This window comes from Hermetia illucens, chromosome 5 (assembly GCF_905115235.1).
Source record: "Hermetia illucens chromosome 5, iHerIll2.2.curated.20191125, whole genome shotgun sequence".
Lineage (NCBI taxonomy): Eukaryota > Metazoa > Arthropoda > Insecta > Diptera > Stratiomyidae > Hermetia > Hermetia illucens.
The window spans coordinates 29,665,153-29,687,500 of record NC_051853.1 but is presented as its reverse complement, the minus strand read 5'-3'; the positions used below and the strand labels follow the sequence as shown (position 1 = coordinate 29,687,500).

Below are 22,348 nucleotides of genomic sequence, written 5' to 3'. Positions count from 1 at the left end.
CATAGTTCCTCCTCGTGTGGATGAAATTGCCCGTCAACCGTAACATGCGGATACGGGCAGTTCCTCCAAGCAGAAAAGATCATTTCCAACATTAACGCACTCAAAAGGAGTAAAATTGCTGGGCTTGACGGCCTACTCGCAGAGGGGAATCACGATTCCTTTCCCAGATATCGGAAGAAGGGTATGACCGAAAGGCTAAAAGCACGTTTCAGGTAACGGGCGATGGCGTGCAGATGGTTGATACCCCACCAAGGGGTAAATTATTCTATTACAAGGAAGCATATCTGGGGTTTATATTTTTATTCCGCTTGGATCGTTCTTGCTCAGAAAATCGTTCTAAGCAATGCTCATGTGTCCAGGTAAATATTTTAGCCACTCTTAATAAGTTCAAATTTAGTAGCAATGTTACAAAGTAAAAATATACACAACTTTTACGTTCAATTATTCTTCTTTTCGTTTTCCTTAAAAGCAACAGCCAAATCTAAATTTTTGGTATTTCAGCGAGTATTTGGAAGAAAAAATCGGCACCTGTTCCATTTCTGAGGTTCACTTGCACACATCATCAGCATCATCCTTCTTTTGCTTTATGGTACATCGATTAGGCCATTCAATTTCTCTACGTCTAGCTACTTTCGGGTATTCTCCGGGTAATACAGGACCTTCACAAGGTCCACTCTTCACCGGTTTTCTGCAGCACTTATTTTTTAACCAACAAGACATCTTACCTCCTTGTTCGTTGCAAGGACCTGTGTGTTGACAGAAATCATCTGGTTCTTTGCTGTTGTTAGTAAACCGGAGTTGCAATTCAGTGAGGTTATCCAGAGCTTCCCTGTGTCCATCGGAACAGACTGAAGAGTTTCCAGTGCCGATTAGAAAATTTTCTGCATATTTTTTTGAAGCTTTTTCAAAATTTGGGTCCAGCTTATTTCCACCGGAGCAGTTAAGTGGTGGCTTTGTCCCATTATTACAAGTTGGTTGGGAGCGTTTACTGAAATATCTGTGTCCTGCAGCATTGAGGAAACTACCACTTTGCTTGGCTGGTAAAATGTTTATCCACGATTGACTCTAAAGGGAGAGAAAATAAGGCAACGTTCAGTATTCAACCAAAGTTTTGAAGGACGTAGAAAAAAAAATTAAAAATAGAACTAATTAATTAAAGTTAGCCTGATTGAGAGAAAAACTCTTCAAGCCAATTCGGCAACATATTCCAAATCAAAATAGAAAGAAATTTCAGTATTCAAAAGTCAAACATACTCACAAGGTTAAAATTTTTAATCGAGTGAAAACTTCTCGGGATTAAAAACTTGGCTATCGCAAGTCGTGTTTTGGCTAATTTTCCAAACATTCGGACAGTCTTTGAAAGATTTTCCGGAAGTAGAAAAAAAGCCGTGAAATATCCTGTCTGTCCCCGAGAGAGAAAAATTCGAACTAAATAAATGAAACCATATTCCCTCTTTGCCTTGGCGTTAGCCTTCACTTTTTTTTAATAGATTTTAGTAGCCTTTGGAGATAGGAGCGAAGAATTCAAAAATGTATAGTAGTCGACATAAGTTAAGTTGTTCGTGAATAAATATTCGAAGTATCTGCGAAAATTCATTGGAAACTGAGGATTTCATAATATAATTATCGTGCAGATTATGGGATAACAACCGAATAGACAATATCGAATATTATGGCAAAAAAATGCTGGGAGAATAAAAGGTCGTAAGGGAAAATTGCCCCCAGGAACTCATTTAAAATATGAAATGATTATGATGCATGCTTCCATTTTCAAATATGGTCAGAATGAATATGGGTAAGTAGCTTTAATTAATTTTTGGTAACGTTTCCAACAACAAAACTGTAATGAATTAATAGGATTTACGATGGTCAAACGACCATGTTGAGTGGCCGCGGATGAGGAGGAAAGAGCTATACCAAATACCTAAAAAGTTGAAGATCCATCGGAGCGCTCGGCCGACACGTACTTGCACGCTTCAATGCTAGCCAGGCTATGGAATGTGGAGGGGTCCTTTGAGCGCTACGATTCCTCGCGGCTCATCATACAAAATTCACGTGTCTATACCAGTGCGTGGGCCCGCACCGGATCTTGAAAATAACGACACAAACACAAGGATTCGCGTAAGCCTAACAAGTTAAACCAAAACGCAAGAAAGAAATGAAAATAAAACAAGTCGGGAAACCGGAAGCTAGACGCTTCAGGTATGAAAGGTTTTGTTTATTTCTTTTATAAAGAGATTTGGGTGTGCATTTGTCCCATTAGCATGTAGCACGTAAAATATGCATATATTATGTGAAAATAGCCACTTTCAAGTGATATTGACATTCATAGTCTCGAATTTGCAGAGAAGCGACAGCTTTGACTTAGTATTACTTTGTTAGTAATAGTGCGATTTTCACCAAATTATTATGCTCTATGCTGTAGCCTATATTGTTGCAAAATTTTGTGATTCGAGAGTGAACTTAAGGGGGGTTTTCCTGTCAATTACTAAAATTATAGTAATATACTATTATTAACTTTATTTGAACAGGTATCGGTATGGAGGGTATTTCGGAGCCTAGGCACCATATAGTGACAGCCCCCTAATTTTTTTCAGATTTTTCGGTTGAGTAGTTTCTGAGAATGGGTTCGTTAAAAAAATAACCACTTTCAACCCCCCGCACCCCCCACCTTTTCAACAAATGTCAAAACTAAGACTGGCTTCGAAAAGTACTAATCGAGACCTTTAATTTGATACCCCACATGACTATATTTGATGAAAAAAAAATTTACACCCTCCCTTTGCATGTATGGGGACCCCCCTTAAATTCGACGTAAAAGGATGTAACTCACTATATGCGTGAGCGTTCACAGTTCCCACCTTTCTATCAAATTTGGTGCCAATCGCTGCAACCGTCTCCGAAAAAAATGCGTGTGACGGACGGACAGACAGACAGACGGACAGACAGACAGACAGTAAACCGATTTTAATAAGGTTTTGTTTCACAAACAAAATATTAAAAAACGGCGGCTTAGCCACGCGCGTGGAACCGTAAATCTCCAGACCCGAGTCCCGCTATGGAGGGGGAAGATCTAAGATGGATCACAATCTCGATCTTTGCTTCTCCCGCCTTAGATGTTTATTGAGGCGTGGCCTCTCTCTACTTTCCTTCCTTGACACCCTCCGGCCATTATTCTGGAGGATGTCCCTAAAATGGGGGAGTGTTGTGGCACTAAGGAAGAGGAGAGGCGAAGAAAAATGGGTGTTTCAAATACATTTTTGTTATCCTAAATACTAGAATCAGTCGACACTCTGGGTCTGCACCATTAATTCACTATTGAATGGTAACCAATGGAGGCGAGGCTCAATATCTTAAGCTTAGGTCTTCTCATTTCTTGAGATACACTCGATGTTCCACTTGTGTTTATAATCGGATTCACGGAATAAGCCCGAAAATTCATTTGAAAACTTTTAGCAAAATAGACTTATCAGTTGATATGTAAACCAATTCGTCTTATTTTTTAGTAGTCTCTTTGTTCATTTTTTTGTTTTCCCCACCTCCTTATATATTGTTGGATATCTTCTTTTGGGATTTCTATTAGAGTCATAGTGAATGCTTTTGCGTGAAGAACAGTAACTTTTCAAAAACGACCGCAAGACACTCACATTCACCTAGTGGACGTTTCCAAATTTGAAGTTTGTGACACAAATCAGATAGCTCGGCGTCACAAAGGACGACGACCTAACTGCTCCTTAGCGATCTGAAATAAATATCTACTTTTACAGAAATTTAGCGGTTTTGATCCGTCCGGAAAACGTTCACCGAACCCCACCAATCTTTCACCTTTTCGTGAAGTTATCTCTCGCGATTTCGTTCCACTTCCTTCACTTCCAAATTGCATTTCTCGTGGTCTAAATCCTCCTCCTCATTTTGCCGGCACAAAGAACAGCACAATTGTCAAATCGCACACACTTGTAGTAAGTCTTTCGGAGTGCACCTTCTTTACCAACAGCCAAAAATGATCTTCCCTGATTTTCATTGAGGAAGAAGACAACTGGTCCTTGAGTATACGAAAAATAACAAAATATTTTTTGGCATAATGCGAAAAATAAGTCCTTTTTTGGTCTCTTAACTATAATGAAGCCGACAAAACGAGATACACAACAGTAGAATGAAAGGTTTATTCTTCATTTAAACTTACTTAGTAGTATCGTGCATTTTACGCTTCGAATATGATGAATACAGGGAATATGAATGAATACGAATTAGTGATATCGACTGCTGACTTCAATGTCGATGATTAAGTCATTCGTCTGTTATATACAACTTCCAGGCAACTGCAAAAGGTCGTGGCAGTCCGATGGCGCCTTTAGATCAACAACTGCCTACCACTCGAGGATCACGATTCTGCATCCATGTGCTCTTTCCTTATTGATGCCTGCCACGGCTGAACTGAAAGCTACATCTGGATCTCGAGCTTCTTCTACTCCAGCGGCATCCTGCTGAACTTTGTCTGACCACCCAAACAACTATTCGTGGCTAGGCTACCACTTCGGACGATGTTTTGCGTACTTTAGGAGCAAGACTAACTCTACTCCATCACCTCTCTGATGGGTGAAACTGGCTCTCCCGACCGAGTGATAGCCCTCTTTAAAGTGACATATCCCCAGGGTTCAGTCGCCATCGTCCAAGAGTGATCTTTATCAAGCGTTAACAAAGCCCAAATTGCGAGAAAATTTATAACCCGGCCGCTTGTTTCGTCGATCTTGAATTTTTCTTCAAATAGCATAACATTCTTTTACGAAAATGAAAGGGATCTAAGGACCATCTGTCAACTTTTCTTTAAAATAAAACCTTCATCAACAACGTAAAACCTATCTTGATTTTGATGGGCTCTACATCTAAAGCCCGAAATCTACTTTCATTCCCCGATTCGAAGAATATGGCGGTAACACACCTTAATAAAACTTGGTCGCTTCAACTGTTCTTCCGACAGTAGTTTTGAGCACAGTTTAAGGTTTCTCTTCCTTCTAAGGACATTATATAATTAGTGTTTACTCTATTTAGTGTCCTTTAAATAAATAAATATACATCACATGTGCAGTTAAGGTAATGATATTATTTTCATTGAAAGTAGTTTTCCTCAAAAAGAGATACCAGATCGCCTGCTAAGGTGGTGTTTCGGGCAGCACTAAAAGGGTTTCCAGTTCATTCCTTAGTCGGATATAGCGAATCCGCACACACAGATTGTGTTTTAGTTTTGCTATCATCTCACTTAACCATGAAGACTGGGATTCGAAAGCAGAGCAGCGGGATTAAAGGGCTGCCCGCTCTGTCCGCTCAACAATCGCGCCGCCTAGGGCAGCTTTGCATCATTATAATCCATTTCCGGCCCACAAAACCTAGCGGCCTGACTTTTTTGCCGAGCTCTCTCCCCCAAATAGATGTAGACTTAGGACCCCTCAATCCAAAAATATAGCTTCTGGTTTGGTCGAAGTACGGCAGATTTACACCGGTTATACTTCACACTCCGTATCCGGATAGCTGAGTGGTTAGAGCACAAGGCTGTCTCACTGGTGGCAGTGGGATTTGTATCGTGATTTGACGTCAGATACCAGTCGACTCAGCTGTGAATGAGGAGCTGAGTCAAATCAGGGTAATAATCTTGAGCTTTCAGTGTAGTTTGCCACGGACAAAGCCGTAAGCCGTTCTCATTCCTCATTTTTAGATATTTTGATAATAAGCCAAAAAGAGAGAGAGAGAGAGAGAAAAATAAGAATAAGTTGCTTTCCATTCGGTCCGTTGTAACATCAAGTGGATGCGGACTTAGGATGTCTGAATCTTCAAACTAAAATGAATAATTCCTGAATCCACCTCCCCCCCTCCTCCCCTATCGTATTCGCAGCACTTGTGCTCATTCTATGGAATGAACAGAAGAAATGAGAAAAGTTTGCCGTGGATTTAAATTTGATTCGGACTTCGCGCTTTTGTAGCCAGATTCAGATATTGCAAAAGAAACCAAGGATATAAATTGGGATGGGGGTGGGGCATGGATACACTCGCTCCTGGCAGAATGCTTAGAAAGTGAAGACAAGGGCAGGTGAAGCTAAGTCGGGAGCTGATAATGGATAATAAAAAAATGCCGGTTTTACCATGCGCCTACAGTGATCAGAGGCCGAGGAAAAACCGCTTGAGGATGTGATCTATTGTAGATCTTCCCCGATGATTTTGGCACTCAGCTCATGACTTATCCAGCTCCCCGGTCGAGTCGGTATTTTTCTTTTTGGTTTTCCACTTTCTTCTTCGCGTCCGGAGCGTTTCCTCTTCACGGGATATATCTTTTTCTATTGAAGGTTAAGGTGTGCTTTATTATACAATAATGGAGTTATCATGTCTTCTCGTCAACTCGGCCACGAACATGGTATGGTATGGGTTGATGACAGCTTGGATCCTGTAACCAGAGCTGTCAGTTTCCATGTGCTACTCAATATAGAAGTACAGAGTAAACGTTCCCGGAAGTTTTAACTTAATATTGGTTTTGAAACAGTTGCATTTTCAGATTATGGAGGCTCTCATAATACATCAAGCACATCAAGTTTGGTGCTAGTATCCGCAGAAACACACTACCATCGCGATATACAATTTTTTGACGCCCTCGATATTCTGTTCATTGATACAACCAGAAAAAGTAGACTGAGAACCTTGGTTTTGTTGGTGTTTGTCTTCGACAGTGCGTATCGCCTTTTCCAAAACAGAAGCATCAAGTCAAAGTCCATGAGTCCATGAGCAAACGGATGTGGAAAGGTAAAAGTATCGGTGCCTGAAGGACTCCCCATTAGACTTCAAACTTCATTGCGGTTTTATCTCAGTGTAGCGAGTGACATTTCACGCTATTATGTCGCTATATATGTCGCATTGATAATAGCTATTCGTTTTTCCGAAATACTTCTCTTGCCCAGAGCCGTGGACATGTTGACTAATAGGAGGATATGGCAATGGATAAGTCACATGTTACGAAAAAGCCACGAATCCGTTGACGGTGTGATGGAATTCCTGATTCGAACCCAGTTCGTCATGGATTTTTGTGATCGTCTTTGCGTTATCCTGCTGCTGTGGGCGTGTAAGTGTGATTACAATTGAATTCCCAATCAGCTGAAAATATGTAAAAAAGAGGGAAAAGTGATAAGGCAAAAATACCTTGTAGATGTACTTCAAAAAGGAGCCATTAGGAGACGTGCAATAGCTCTGTTGTTTGCGTAGCTATGCAATAAAATCTACTACCTCAGAATGGTCGACCAGCGGGTGGCCATAGAAATACATGGCACATAGCTGTGGAGATAAAGGACCATCTTCTTGGAAGGCCCTGGTTGGAGCTAAAACCCATCTGAATAAGCCCGCAGCATTGATCGGCACGTTATACGTCCTTTACGGAAAAATGGCAAGCATAAGAGACCAAGAGACTTGCACTTTCCTTACACCTGTAAATTTGTCACAAGATACGTGTCCTTCGAGAAGAACTATCTATTTTAAGGCTACATGTTAGCTGCACATGGAAAGTTACCCTCCTGCCTGTACACACACATAGTATGGTTCTCGTATGATGAAAATGTATATTACAAGAAACTAAACTTTCTGATTGGCTCCTAATTCACATTACTTCATGCTGGAATCGGCAGATAATGCAAAGGGAACTCACGGCACTCCGTTCCAAGCGAAGTTTATCACTTAAAATAAATAAAAACTGACATAAGTACGAGTTATTTCAGAGACTCGCCTTCTAAACATGGTTGTTGCAATTATCCAGCACTAAGTCTGGTTCTTAACGTGATGTTATTTGCGCTTTTTAAATGCACTAAGTGAAATGTTACTGGCCTATAAGTACCCGGCCATGCAACTGAGTGTGGCTATCCAAACTTGTTTGCTTACAGACCCATGCATTTTTGTTATCGCTACGTTCATATCCCTGCCGTTCAAGACGCTATTAACCGTCATTATAATCTTCTTATTGTGTACTCAGACTGAATTTCTGAATGTATCTTAACATTGTCGCGAAGTTGATAGGTGACAATGCGGCTATTGGGATCGTGTTCATTGCGTAATTTACTGCCACGACATTCAAACTGAAACCGAAAGTATATATGGTTACGTTAAAAGCTGAGTACATAATCCCAAGAAAAAAAAATTTACTCTGAAGGACTTGAAAGCAACGAGAACGAGTAAAGCACGTTCGTCAGCGAACTAAGACAAGACAAGGAAGTTAATAAACATTCATTAGCTGAGTGGCTTATTTATGGGAAAGTGGAAGCAACGTGTTTGCGGTGGAGCACGATTAAAATCTACAGGCAAAAGTATACACTGACGATGAGCTCAAGTAGATGACAGAGGTAGACTTTGGTGACAGGATTTCGTTTCAACGTGAAGACGCTATAGTAAAGTCACTTCTTCTGATATAGAGTATAATACAAATACCCAGTTAGCAAAATTCCCAGAAGACCTGGTTTGAAAGCTTTGGACGTAGACATAGTCACACAATTCATGATAGGCAATAAACGCGAAGCACCCTTTAGAAGTGATGCACGATGGGAAGAAAGGACGTTATGTGTTTCAGAAGAAATCTTTTGAAATTAAGTAAAACCATCTATTCCTAACAATTAGCGATTAACCCTTTGTTAACAACAAAACCTAGTTAAGTTCGTTTAATTCTCCATGACTGTCAATCAATTTATACTAAGTTATAACAATAAATAAATGTACCAGGTAGCTTGCGACTAAGAATGTTTAGATACTCTCCGGACTTTCTAGGGCACCGTCCCGACCATATGTCAGAACATGTCAGTGTTGTCAGAACCCACCTCGGCATTAAAATCACCCATGATGATCACAGTCTGAACTTTAGGAAGGTTCTTCTGGATTAGATTGAGCTGCTCATAAGAACCCTCTATCTTTAATGTTTTCTTCTTCTTTGTTTGTAGCGCACTTAACCCCAGAATATCACGCCTATACTGCTGAAATTGGAGCAAGTAAGCATTTTGATAGGCGCGGTACAATCGCCAAGCAGCCTTCGAACATTTTAAAATCGAATCATAAACCATTGGCGAAAGATCCTCCGCCCCCGAAAGAATTCTAAAATTGCAAATATCTACACCATAAGTCCCTGTCTCCAATACACAAGGGAGTCACTACCCAAGCGAGGCATTACCTTACCAGGCTAAGTAGTAAATACTATTAACCCGGGTGGAATTCACCCGGCCTACAAACTAAGCCGTCAAAGTATTGCACGGCCATTCAGACTATAGAGACTCTTCCATCCTCCTTTACGTGCTTGGACTGCCTATGGCTTGTGTGAAACAAAACCTTATTAAAATCGATTCATTGTCTGTCCGTCCGTCTGTCGGTCGCACCCGATTTGTTGGGAAATGGCTAAGGCTATTGTCACAAAATTTTGTGAGCATATGTCGTCTGGGAATTTCCTTTCATATAGCAAGTAGCGCCATTTGCTATTGAGTTTTAGGGGACTTCCCATAGATGCGAAAAGTGGAGTAATTTTTTTTTACCGAATATGGACATGTGAGGAATCAAATGAAAGGGTCCGATTAGAACTTTTCATGACTGAATGATCGTGTTTCTATTTGGGTGTAACAGAGGAGAATGAAGGTTCAGAACCTATTCAACCCAAAAATATGCAAAAATGCACAATGGTACACCTATACAAAATCTAGGCCTCAAAATATATTCCATTCCATTGCTCAAACAAAGTTAATAACAGCATATTGCCATATTTTAGAAATTTAGCGGAGCACCCGCTTTACGTTTGTCCAAGCAATAATATAATATACAATTTTGAAGGGAAATCCAACTATTATTAACAAAGTTATAGAAGGTCCAAATTTTGAATTCTAAGTGAATTTATCCTAATTTAAGGTGTGTATGACGTCACTATCGTACATCAAATTGGTGAACCTCCGCGCAAAACCTGGATGGCTGGAGTTCTTTACGGGAGGCCTAGATGGCTCGATGAAGAAAAACCGATTTGAAATACTTTATGTTCCATTTCATGTTCCGCTGGTCTTTCCCGCTAGAGACGGCTCAGAGTAATCAATAGAAGAGAAAGATATCTTTCACCCACTTGTAGCGCAAGGATATTAGCCTTATATCTATTTCTGTACATTATTTTATTTACGTGTTACTATCATCTTTTTTCTCTTTTAGGAATTAACTTCCATTTGCCGTTTGGCGCCCCTAAAAACGGGACAAATTGTCCAAATTGGTCCTCCAGGTTGGGGGTTGGATAGAGCTGGCAGCACACCGAATCGTATGAAATAGCACTTATTACGGATATATGAGCAAAGGAATGAAAGGAAAGGGAAAAGAAGAGATTTCAGATGGGTAGGTAGGTAGGTATCCGTAGCACAAACTGCTAGGACCACGGTTGTTGTGGTAAAAGGAAGGGGGCAGAGTTAAACCCGTTCATCTCTTCAGAGTCAGCACGTCGAATTCATGAAGGAAAGCGGCTTTCCTGTTCCGCAGCTAAAGATCTTTTTGAGGTCCTTAAACAATGGTTTACCCAGCACAAGCTAGAACTGGCCAATCACCAAGGAGATACCTGAGAATTGCTCTCTCTTTTCCGCAGCTTCGCAATACGAATTATATTGTATGCCGAGTCCAGCAGCCTGCGCAGTTCTTCGAATCTTACTAAGCTTCGTTCTATTGTAGTTTTTGTTCAGCGTCTGCCACCACACAATCGAACCGTACCTTAGGATGGGACGTAATACGGCTATGTACATTAAGAAAACCATCCTAGGCTGAAAACTCCATTCCCATGCAAAGATCTTCTTTTGAGCAGAGAACGCTATACAGGCTTTCTTCAGTTCTATGTTCAATCACACATTTAGCTTCAGACCCAGGATTACACCCATATCGTGGTGGTGAATAGCATCAGGTCCGTTTAGGTTGTGCCGAGTCCGCATCTTACGGCCCACAGGCATCCCTTTCCCAGCGTTATTTCGATGATGTCACTAATAACGGTAGGAAGCATACCTAACACCAATGTCGCCAAATCGTCGCATATGCCTCGCACGTGCTCCATATGCGTAAAATTTTGTCCATCACTATCAATCAGAGCACCGAAGATATGGCATTACCTTGAGCTACACTCACAGCTCTGGTCAAGTGGCTACCTCCCAGATCAGAAGGGATTTTCCTATTTCTTAGCATGGATTTGTACTGGTTAAGGTTTCTTTAACTAACGTTGTTGAATGCTCCCTCTATATCCAGGAAGGCAGCAAGTGGCCGCTCAATCGAACCAATTTCCTCGAGGAAAGTGGTTTCTCGAAATTTGCCCTTTGAGGCAAGCATTCTGGGGGTTAGAGGAGGGCATTCTCTCCATAATCGTGCTTAAGTGGATTTCCAGGACGCACTACAGCGTCTTCAACACGAAAAAGATGAGACTGATTTCGTTTTCCGTATAGAACCTCTCGCGCGCGTCTCCAAGAGAGTCTGTGCGAATTCCAAAGAGATACACTGCTTAAACTTTTCTTGTTGCTTTTGCAGCATGACTGACATTATTCAATTTGGACAATTTTATCCTTGGTAATTACCGATTTGACAGTCTCACACGACTAGGGCAGTATACCCGCTAAGCAAGGTTTTGACTCGCAGTCCTCCTTGATGGCGGGGAAGTTCATCCGGCAGTTACTAGGTTTCTCCGTCCAGTAAACTTTCGACTTTTTAAGAACAGACTGGGTTCTTGCGGTCAGTGTACTGAATATCACTAATCAAAAAACTAAAAATAACTAACGGTTTCGTCCAGGGCAGAGGCAACCCTTCAGACGCTGCCTAGCCTCTGTCCTGGGAGCACCGTGACCGGAATTAGCAACAGATGCAAAAATGTTCCTTTATATCGTCGCAAAAACACAACAAGGTTGTGAATTATATTGAACTAAACCGCCAGCTATTTTAGTCTAAACTAGACAAAAGCTGAGTAGTTGTTTAGGATATGCGGGATCCTAAGTCCACATCCACATGATGGTGAACCAGACCGAATGGGGAGCAACTTACTCCCACGTCAAAGCTATCAGCCAATGGAGAGTTGCTTTATGAAATTGCTTCACGCATTAGCACAATCTGGATGAAGTGGGGTTCCACAACTGGTGTTCTTTGTGATCGACATATCAATGAACGTCTCAAATCTAAAATGTATCACAATTTCGTCCGTCCTGTCACTCTCTATAGTTCTGAGTGTTGGCTGCCTATAAAATATATTGAACGTCGTCTTGTGGTAATGGGGATGAAGATGTTGCGTTGCGGATTTCTCAATTGTATTAACTACTCGCTCCTTCTCTACAAAACTGTTTTTGTCTGTTATTCAAAACACCAACTCGGACATTGAGATAACGCGAATCACAGCCGGGAAAAGTAGATTTCCGGAAATCCGTCTTAGAGTATCGAAGCGTAGAAAACAGACTCCTGAATTTGAAAAATATTATAACGAAAATAAAGAAAATGAAATATTTTCGAGTTTGTGCGTTGAAATTCCGCAGGAATCAAGGAAGAAATAAAGAACTTCGCTAAGATATCGAGTGAAAGATATGCATATGATAAGAGGTGAAAAAGTACGTACCTCAAATGGGAACCATCAGCTAAGGGGTGTGGGCAGTTTCTTACCATAAATTCTGGATTTGACAACAAAAATTATTTACAATACGTAACTGAACGTGGCAACCACGTTTAGAATGCTCAGAATATTGAATTCTTGCCCTTAGTCAATTAAAGTATCATATCTGAGTATGTACAAACGCTAAAGATTATTGACAAGGAGCCTTTAATCCATTAAATTTGAAAACAAAAAAAAATTGAAACAGGAGGAAATACTTATTAGAAAACTTTAACTTGCATGAACAAAGCAGATTGCTTTTCTTCCTGTAGATGCAAAATCATCTTCCATAAAGAACATCCTTCCCTTTTGTGCTGATATAGCTATCCTGCACATTCATCAAGGACGAAAGTCATCATTAGTATTTGCCATCATCTGCAAGAAGAAATTGCAGAAAATATTATGCTATGCCTCCTTGGGAGAATCTAAGAGCTAAGTTGAGAGTCTCCTGTAAATAACACTTAGTATTCATAAATGGAAATATTAATGGCAGTTGTTTGTCAATCGGAATAGTGTTTATGGGGAAGCGTATCTTGAAATTGTAGATTAGTCTCTTGACAATGACCTGATTTCCGAAATTAAAGTTTAGTGGTTGAGCAAATAATGTTGCATTGATGGCCGTTTCGGTTTCTCGATTTCTTGTAGTTCAGTTTATATTTACAGAAAACCGTAGCTCTCCTACTACAATGATTATTAATAGGAAAATACATGTAATTCGGCATTAATTTCCTTCCTCAGCATATTCGCTACTTTGTATCAAGTCCTCTATTGCATCGATATATCTGGGATAGTTAGATAAAACACGCTTCAAGTCCTCAGGACATCACAGCAGCTGAGACCGTCAGGTAAATTGCCTAGTTTGATCTAATGCATGCATTTATGGTAACCTTGATGTACCTTGGGAAATTAGATCAAATTATAGTTCATCTCTTTATGCATTCTTTGGGTTCAAATCTTGATATTGCTAATCAGTTTGCAGATCAAAAGATCCTTTTCCACCTGCTTAGCGATTCTTTTGCGGGTTTTTCAAATTAAGCAGTCTTTCTGGCAATGGGAGCGTTATCACAACATCTTGCGGATGCTGCTTAAAGTTTACCTTAACCTCTACCACTATTCTGAGGTTAGTGATAGTTGGTTTCACTTTTTTTTTATTACATTTCCTGCTATAAGTTTCCAGTTGTTCTTCCCTCCTTACTTTAGGTACCACTACCTTATCCAAAGGTTTCCGCAGATAGTCATGGTATTTAGTTTCCTGATGGTGCAATCCGTGAACAGCCGTTTCTTTCGCTTCCATGTATAGCTAGATTGATGCTTCCTAACGGTCATAAATGTCTTAAATGGTATTGGTGACTTGACTTATTGTTCCCTATCAAATTTAAACGTCCGTTTATAAAAAAGTGCTTGCACTGACGTGCATTTTATAATGCCTATAATCCACGATATCTAGTAGGAGATTATGCCTCTCATTTCAATCGATCATGCGACGACAAAGCTAATATCTTTTCTTTCTTTCCTTTAAAGATTATCTACTACTAAGGATTAACTTCCTCATGCTTCACTTACATTTATAAACAAATCACACTGGTACTGCTTTCCCAGACAAAAGTCCTTTTCCATTACGCTTCGTTGAAGCTAAGACTACACAAGGTTTCTATTATAGAACAAGCTTCTAGGAAGAATCATTGCCATAATTAAGAGGTAGAGGGAGGAAAACTGAAAACTGAACAAGAGCATAGAAGGCGAGTAAGGCGCAGTGTAGACCTGGGACACATACCAAGGGCATGGAGGCGAACAAAAGGGACTAAGGTACTGCTTCGCAATTACTTTTTCTTACTTCCTAATCATCTCCTCCTCCTCACTTCTATCTCCGACCGGGCCTGGCCTGTGTCATATACTAAACCCCCCCTCCCCTGTTCCCCTTCCTTAGTCAAGTATTTCATTTGCAACTTTAACGACAATATTAGTCCCTGTGATGACAGCTTTCCTCCCACTCGAACTTTCAACGAAAGTCTCAGAGTTTGTCAGTTTCCTAGCCTGTGGAAAGAGCTTAACCTTGAATAAAAAATAGAGACGCCACGATACATTAGAGCTAGCTTCGTTAGATTCCTCCTCCTACTACACTATTAAGGCTTGTATACTGGGGCTATAAAAGCATTCCTTATTATAAAAATTACCTTCCGAGTTGCCCTCAAAATCGAATGTGATAGAGAGCCGTTCATCAGTGTATTCCCTAGAGTTACGTTTATTACTTCTTGTCAGGTGCTGGTCACGAATGTTGCCGTGTTCCCTACGTTATACCATATATTACAAACTTATTGCTAGCAATGAATCAAAAAAAGTACTCACCCCTTCAATTGATGTCGTTTCTTCCTCAGAAAAGTAGTAGAGTCTTTTTCTTGTAGAACTTCGCCAGTCTAACAACTAATTCCAGCGGAATCCGGGTGTCATCTCCTGGAAATATTCTTTTGCCACAACAGCCTCTATGGTTGTTCCCTCGGCTTCTAGTGAGACCTGGACAGCCATGAGATTATACCTTTACTGACTTTCTAATAAGTTTAACGAAATAAAGAGAGCTTTCCCACAGACCCTTACTGTTTAAGTATCTCAGCTTCGCAGGCACAAAAGCATGTACGAGCTCTGATCAAAAAGTTCCAGGACTTTTCAAATTGTGCGTTCTCAACTGGTTCGGCGCTTATTTTTTAGCCAAAACCTTCTTGAGTGATCTCCATTTTGTTTTGTTGTTCTAACCTCCTCCAAACCGATTGTTCAGCTGTTTTAGTGTGCTTTTCGTGTTCTCCGTTTTTTGTCATGGACGTGAAAGAGGAGCAATGTGTTTCCGTGAAAGCCTTTGGTGAGGAAATGATGAGTCATTCAAGGTGTCACGAGTGCTCTACACGGGTCAAGAAAGGCAGAACACCAACGGAAAATGACTCTCGTTGTGGAAGGCCTCAATTGACGACTTTATGTGCCAAAGTGAATGCCTTTGTGCATTTGGCCATTCGGGAGATGGCGTTAGAGTGCGATATCTCATTTGGGCCATGCCACGAGATTTCCAGATCCAAAAATTCAGGATGAGAAGGGTTCAAGTTCATTCCACGCCTGATGACAAAGGATCGAAAAGCGCATCATCTGAAGGTTTGCCAAGAGTTTTTGGAAATGTCCAATGTTAATGGAAACTTCTTGAAACCCATCATTGCTTGTGATGATTCTGGCTTATGACTACGACGTGGAAACCAACGTATAATCGCCCCAGTGGAGGTCAAAACATTCAAGTCCAATAAAAGGTCGCCAGGTGAGATCAACCGTTGAAGTTATGCTCAATGTTTTCTTCGATTCGAAGGGCGTCATCCATCATGAATCACTCTCAGAAGGTGGTTGTTGGTACCTACAAATCCTGGGAACTGTACGCCAAAAGATTTGTCGTAAGGGGGCAGAAAAAAACCAAGCCAAAAACTAGATAACAACCGTTCCTCATCCCCCTATTCTCCTGACCTGAGTCCGTGTGACTTCTGGCTGTTCCCAAAACTCAAGTACCCAATGAAAGGAGAGCGGTTTCGGAGGATCGAGGTGATCAAGGAAAAAACCCTAGTTGGGATAAATTAGAACTATTGTAAATATTTGTAATAAAGAGTTACTGAGAAAGTCCTGGAGCTTCTTGATGAGACCTAGTATGAGCAGATCAAACCTCAAACTCTTGCAACTCCATCGGCTACTTGAATGTGAATCTATTGTTTTTCTTTCGTTGTGTGCTCAGTTGCAAAGGGAGTGATCAGCCGACTATATGCGAAGTCATTTTATTACACTTTATATTCTGATTATATTGATAATATCTACAAATTTTCACACTATCTTGAAAACTACATGTAGCAATATTTTCCACGTCCGGCAGAAACATGCTTCTCCGTGCATTCCTGCACTTACATAAAAAGCTTCGAACTTTACCTAAACTCGTATTTTTGAGCATTGAAAGAGACATGACGAAGAAGGAAGTACATATTTCTGAAAGGAAATCGTGAAAAACTACTCAATGCTTCGAGTGTTTCTTTAGTGCCATCATCAATAAGGTTGTGTCGCATTAGAGGAGAACGTGACCCTCAACAAAGTGAAGTAAAAATCTACAAACAGCAGGGATGGAGTGTGTGGAGTAAGAGGATTCACTAATTGAAATCTTGTGACCGAAGGATGATGCTCTCCTGCCCTTAGTAGCGGTGTTAGTAAGGATATTGTGATTCAGGAGGCAAGAGAAGGCGAGTTTATTGAAATTGAAACTGTAATCGTATTTATTCTCATATTATTCGAAATTTTCAAGATTGTTATATCTCAATTGAATATCTGATTCGTGTTTCCCTCAGCAACATATTTCAAATGAAGTGAAACGAGGTCCCTGTTCGAAACAATGAAATTAGCTATAATCTTATCCCAGAAGTAAAATCTGCATCTGCAGTATAACACGACAGGAAAACCTACTTCAACATTATCGAAACCTCCTCATAGCCAACAAATAGCGTGATATCTTCCCGAAAAAGCGAGCAGCAAAATCTTCAACAACAAATCAATAGAGAGAGTCCCCTTTGTAGTCCTTTTGTCGTCGGTGTACTTCATACTACTTTCAAAAAGGAAAACGATAGAAAAAAACCGGGACAAAAAATGTCCTTTTTCTTATTCCACGTTGCTTCATATTCGAACCATCCAAACTTCCAGTTTCGGTCGTTGACAGTAGCCTGAGGGTTTGAGTAGTTTTATCAATTTGCGACCTATTGTTGTATGGCTCTTAATATCGATGATAATGCACTTTTCGGGGACACATAAGAATCTCTCCTTCAGTTGTCCTCTTGGCGCAGGTTCTCCCTTCTGGTCCTTCCTTCGTTTTTTAAGCGAACAAGTAAAGTAAATATGCTAACGTTTGCTGAAAGTCATAAGAAGCGGGCCGGGATCTTTTATTGCTTAAAATGTTCTTCCTTTATTGCATATAGCATATAATTTTCTTGTGTATGGCTTTAATGATGTGTGCTAACATGTATTTTGAGGGATTCAATTATTCAGGACACAAAGGAAAGTTTTACATTTTTGGGGACGCATTTTATTGGGGAAAATGTGCCAATTGATTGTATTGAATTGGAATGAATGTCACTTGTGAGTTGGTGCTAACTTCATTCAATTTAACTCCATTAACTTTATGTAAATATCCAATGACTGGGCTATTTGTTGGCTTTCTACTTTTCTACATATGATCCTGAGTTGCAAAAATTACAATGTTACTAACAACTACAATGTGGTGAAAACCTCGTTTTTCCTTACAACCTGAAAAATAGATTATAACGATACACGGACTAAGCAGCACTTTCCATTTTGCATCCTAGTTAGCTTTATAGTTATTCATACATTTTATTATTTTAAAGCAGTTCCGATAGCTTATAGACCTTTAGGACATTAATCTCCAACTCCAGCATGAAATGGTAAGAATGCCAATCCTACACCTAACTTACTTGTCGTTGTGAAACTTTCCACAGACGAATGGCGACGGTTGGCTCTAAGTCGGCTACTTGCTTACTGCTGCCGTATTCTTTTCACGTCAGGCACGGTTTTCACGTTGGTGGCTGCTTTAGCTTTGGCATTGCGTCCTTGAATAGACGCAACAGACCGGCAGCGTTGAGTTCCGACCTGATGTCGAGAACAGGGTCGCTGGGGAGTCCCGGATTCTTCCCGTATATCAGCTCTGCTGGACTTGCAGCAAATTCTTCGTGATTGACTATTCGGAGGCCAAGAAGAGCGAGTTGCAGGGCCTGCGACCAAGAAGGGTCATCTTGTGCCATTATAGCGGCCTTCAGGGTCTTGTGCCACCTTTCGAGCATCTCGTTGGACTGCGAGTGGTCAACAGTTGTCTGGTGGCGTTTAAAGCCAAGGAGTTTGCTCAACCATGAGAAAAGGGAGGATTCAAATTGCATTCCATTGTCGGTGATTATAATTGCCGGCACACCAAAGCGTTGAATTCATTCTCGGCAGAGGACCTCTGCACAAGATTGTGAAGTAATGTCTTTCAGAGGTATTGCCTCAGACCACCGCGTGAGCCTATCGATGATTTTGAGGCAATACCTGCAACTGTGCGAGTCTTGCAAAGGCCAATTATGTCGAGGTAGATTGTGTGGAAACGCTTGGTCGACCGAGGCAACCTCTATCCTCACATGCTTTGTTGTTTTGTACTTCTGACTTGCGATGCACTGTCTGACCCAATAATTAATGCCCTTGTTCATGGACGGCCAGAAATACTTTGCAGTGACTAACCGATTCATTATCGGAATGCCTGGGTGCGGTGGATCTTGTCTGAGGTCTCGCTGTAAAACTTCCAAAATGTGTATTTAGAGTTGGTCCTCGAGCTGTGAAGAACTGCGTCGTCCTTCTGCGCCTTAGCGATTGCCGCAAATTCGAAAAAGCATCAGAAACGACGGTATCGTTTTCAGACACGTATTGAACGTCGGAACTGAAAGGGCTGATAAAGCCTAAGTGCCGAGGAGATGCTTTGTCGGGCTTTTGTTTGAAAACAAAAGTGAATGGCTTGTGGTCCGTGAGCAATGTAAACGGCCTCCCTTCGAGGGAATACAAGAAGTATTTAATTGCATTGAGCAGGATTGAGGTTTTTGAAGAAGAATCTCAAAAGATGCCAGATTTGATTCACTTTTTGGTGAAGAGCAGCACCTACGGCAATGTCTGAGGCATCGACGGAAATTGCTAAGGGTGTGTGTAGCAGTGCAGCATCTATTAACTGTTACTTGGTGGTCTCAAACGCTTGGAGAGTCTTGGGAACAACATAATCAAAGGGGAATCTGGTTTTCGGCCCAGACAGGAAAGCGTTAAGGATCGATTGATGGTTGGCGGCCTTGGGCAAGAAACGACGATAAAAGTTTAGCTTGAATCTTCTCAGATCCTTAACAGTTTCCGGAAGCAGAAATCTTGAAATCGCTTGCACCTTCAGTGGAACCGGTTAGATGCCTTGAGGTGTAATCAGCTAGCCAAGGAATCTCACCTGCGATTGTAGAAATTTGCACTTTTCAACGTTGAGTACTGGACCGGCCCAAGGAGACGTTCACAAATGTACTCGAGGTGCTCTATGTGTTCTAAATCAGAGAAAGACGCGACCAGAAGATCATCAAAATATACGAAACAAAAGTTGCGTAGTCCAAAAGTCATCCTAGTGAACTTGAAAAGTCCGAACGGTTTGTATATTGCTGTTTTCGGAGTGTCTTCGAGAGCTACAAGGGTTTGATGGTATACCTTGACTAAGTTCAAGGTCGAGAAAATATGGTGGTTCGCGATAGAATGCACAAAATTGTTGATGGGTGGGATGGGGTACCGTCCGTGGTCACCACAAGGTTTCAATTTGCCATTGCATTTGGGAGTTAAGTGAAGTGGCGAAGACCAACAAATGTCTGAAGGAGAAGACTTAAGAAATTCTTCGAATTCTTCGAATTCTCTCCGCGCAATTGCCAGCTTCTGGATGGTAATGGACGCACCTTAGAGAAAAATGACGAGCCAGTAATCTTGACATGGTGCTTAACGGGCTCAGAGGGACTACGCTCAGTAGTGATGTTGCGGTATTTTTGAAGAAGTGCGCGAAGACATGCGTCGGCAATGTCTTCAAAACCGATGGAAAGAGTGGTGGGTGAGCAAGATGAGATTTTCCTGTTGAGCTAAGGGAAGTTGTGGGGTAGATGAGGGACCTTGTATGAATACCCACTAGCAAACCGTAGTGGCGCAGGAAATCCTCGCCTAAGATGGGTATGCTGATGTCCACGATTATGAAGTGCCAAGAAAACGTTCGTCGATGTCCTAAACTCAAGTCTACGTGCACACCGACGAAGAATTTGCTGCCGCGAGTTTCAATGATTGCGGTATTAAATTCTTATGCCGAGATACAGAAGAACCGAAATTTCAGCGCCTGTATCCACCAGTTAGTTGCGCTCGCTCAAGGGGTCGTAGATTATGAGACGACGTGGTGCTGCATTTCGGGTAGCAGTCACAGAATTCCCGGCAAGTCTGACTTGTTTGGTAAGAAACTGCAGGGCTGGTGCATTTGATGGTATCAGCATCTTCCGGTACTTGACGAAGATCCCGGCGACCTACTAACCACGCCTTAGGCCTTGTTCTAGTCGTACACCGCAATAGCACCGGCAACCTCTGTCAACTCAGAGACAATGGCTGTTAATGCTGCCACCAGCTGGAGCAGCTGGGCCATCTGCCTTGAGTTGTCGCGAGATACTTCACCACTTCGCACGTGGACCTCATGAATTTTGTCCGCGATGACGTATCCAGAGACCACGAATCTGCATACGTCAGGATAGCCTGTGTGCTCTCTGGAAGCCTCTGCAGCCACAAAAACTGTAGCAGCTCGATGCCGACTTTGTCACCACCCAATGCTTCATCTCACGCAGCAGTTGGTTTGGCGCACGGTCACCCAGCATTAATTCCGTCAGTAAGCTGTTAAATTTAGCCGTCTCATTTACTGACAGGCGTCTTAAGAGCTGCTCTTTTAATTGCCTATAAGGGCAGTCCTCGAGGACGCCGAAGATAAGCTCAATTGCCTCCTCGTCTTGCCCGATCAGTGCCTAATTAAAACGAACGGCATCCACTTTGACGCCAGCCAAAGTCAATTGGGCCTCGAGTTTGAGGAACCATGCTGCCGGGCTCCTACGCCAAAACGGTCGCGCCCGTACGGACGCGATAGTTATTGAGGATATCGTTAGCGAGTCCCTTACATGCGGCTGTCTGTAAGGCAGACTGCGGACTGACTCCACTCTTGATGGATCTATCTTTCAATACTCTGAGTGAGGTGAAGTCGGACCAAAAGCGGATCGATGAATGGCAGTCAAAGGCAATACACGATATACACATGAATTGTTTTTGGCAGCCATTTGTCGATTTGCATTTGTCAAACAGGTGGCTGTGTGCTGGGGAGCTCTTTGCTGCACGTTCTAACTGATCGTCATATTCCACATAACACGCCTGTCGTACTGTTAATTGCCAAGATGGGTCGCTCCGTGTATATTATTAATGTTTCTATCCTCCATAATAGCAATATCGAACGGAAATACGTGGAGAAGAAGGTGAACTATGAGCTATTGGCTCTAGAAATCAAAAAATCTCGAGCGGGTGGTTGCAGTTGCCATAATATTTTCAGCAACAGGTATTGTACCTCAATCCCTCACTGCCTCCCTTGATGTCCTGGGACTCTCACACAATCTGGTTTTCTGTAAACTCCATGGGATAAGCTATCAGATGGTAAACTCTTTCCAATAGTTTCATTTAAAGAAAAATGAAATATAAAAGCCCAGAAGCAACTCCTTGTATTTTCACAGTTTAACTAAGGTAATACTACACACTTGTAGGAAGTGGATTCCAGTTCTATCTATATATATAAGTAGAGCTCGACTCCAAATTATATAATCTTTCCGGGAAATCCTTATGTTGAATTGAATTACTCCGATTTTCTGGTAATGCCCTTCAAAGAAATTGTGGATCTTAAATATAATGAAGGCGGACACCGACATACTAATGGTAACCAAAAGAGCACCATTAATGGCGAGAACGAATTCCAATGTAAAGATAACATTCAACATTTTCCCTCACAATGAACCACAAACATCTTCTGAGTATCATAAAGTTCATGTCCGCTCATCGAACAACATAAAGTGTTAATCGATGTGCAGAAAACCATAAATG

The 22,348-nt window shown here is 41.4% G+C and overlaps 1 protein-coding gene across 1 annotated transcript; it reads right to left on the bottom strand.

The window, feature by feature from the left end:
* Window positions 1–285: 285 nt before the first annotated feature.
* Window positions 286–1,444, bottom strand: LOC119657370. The gene is made up of 2 exons (XM_038064253.1): window positions 1,259–1,444; window positions 286–1,065 (listed from the first exon to the last, which is right to left on the bottom strand). The coding sequence occupies exons 1-2, from the start codon at window positions 1,343–1,345 to the stop codon at window positions 547–549; spliced, it is 606 nt and encodes a 201-aa protein (XP_037920181.1). The 5' UTR covers window positions 1,346–1,444; the 3' UTR covers window positions 286–546.
* Between the last annotated feature and the right edge of the window lie 20,904 nt (window positions 1,445–22,348).

Excerpts from the sequence above, each read along its gene's own strand:
- LOC119657370 (XM_038064253.1), bottom strand. The coding sequence starts at position 1,345 with ATGTTTGGAAAATTAGCCAAAACACGACTTGCGATAGCCAAGTTTTTA. Across the intron at positions 1,066-1,258 it reads CGATTAAAAATTTTAACCTT|AGTCAATCGTGGATAAACAT; the intron begins GTGAGTATGTTT and ends CTCTCCCTTTAG.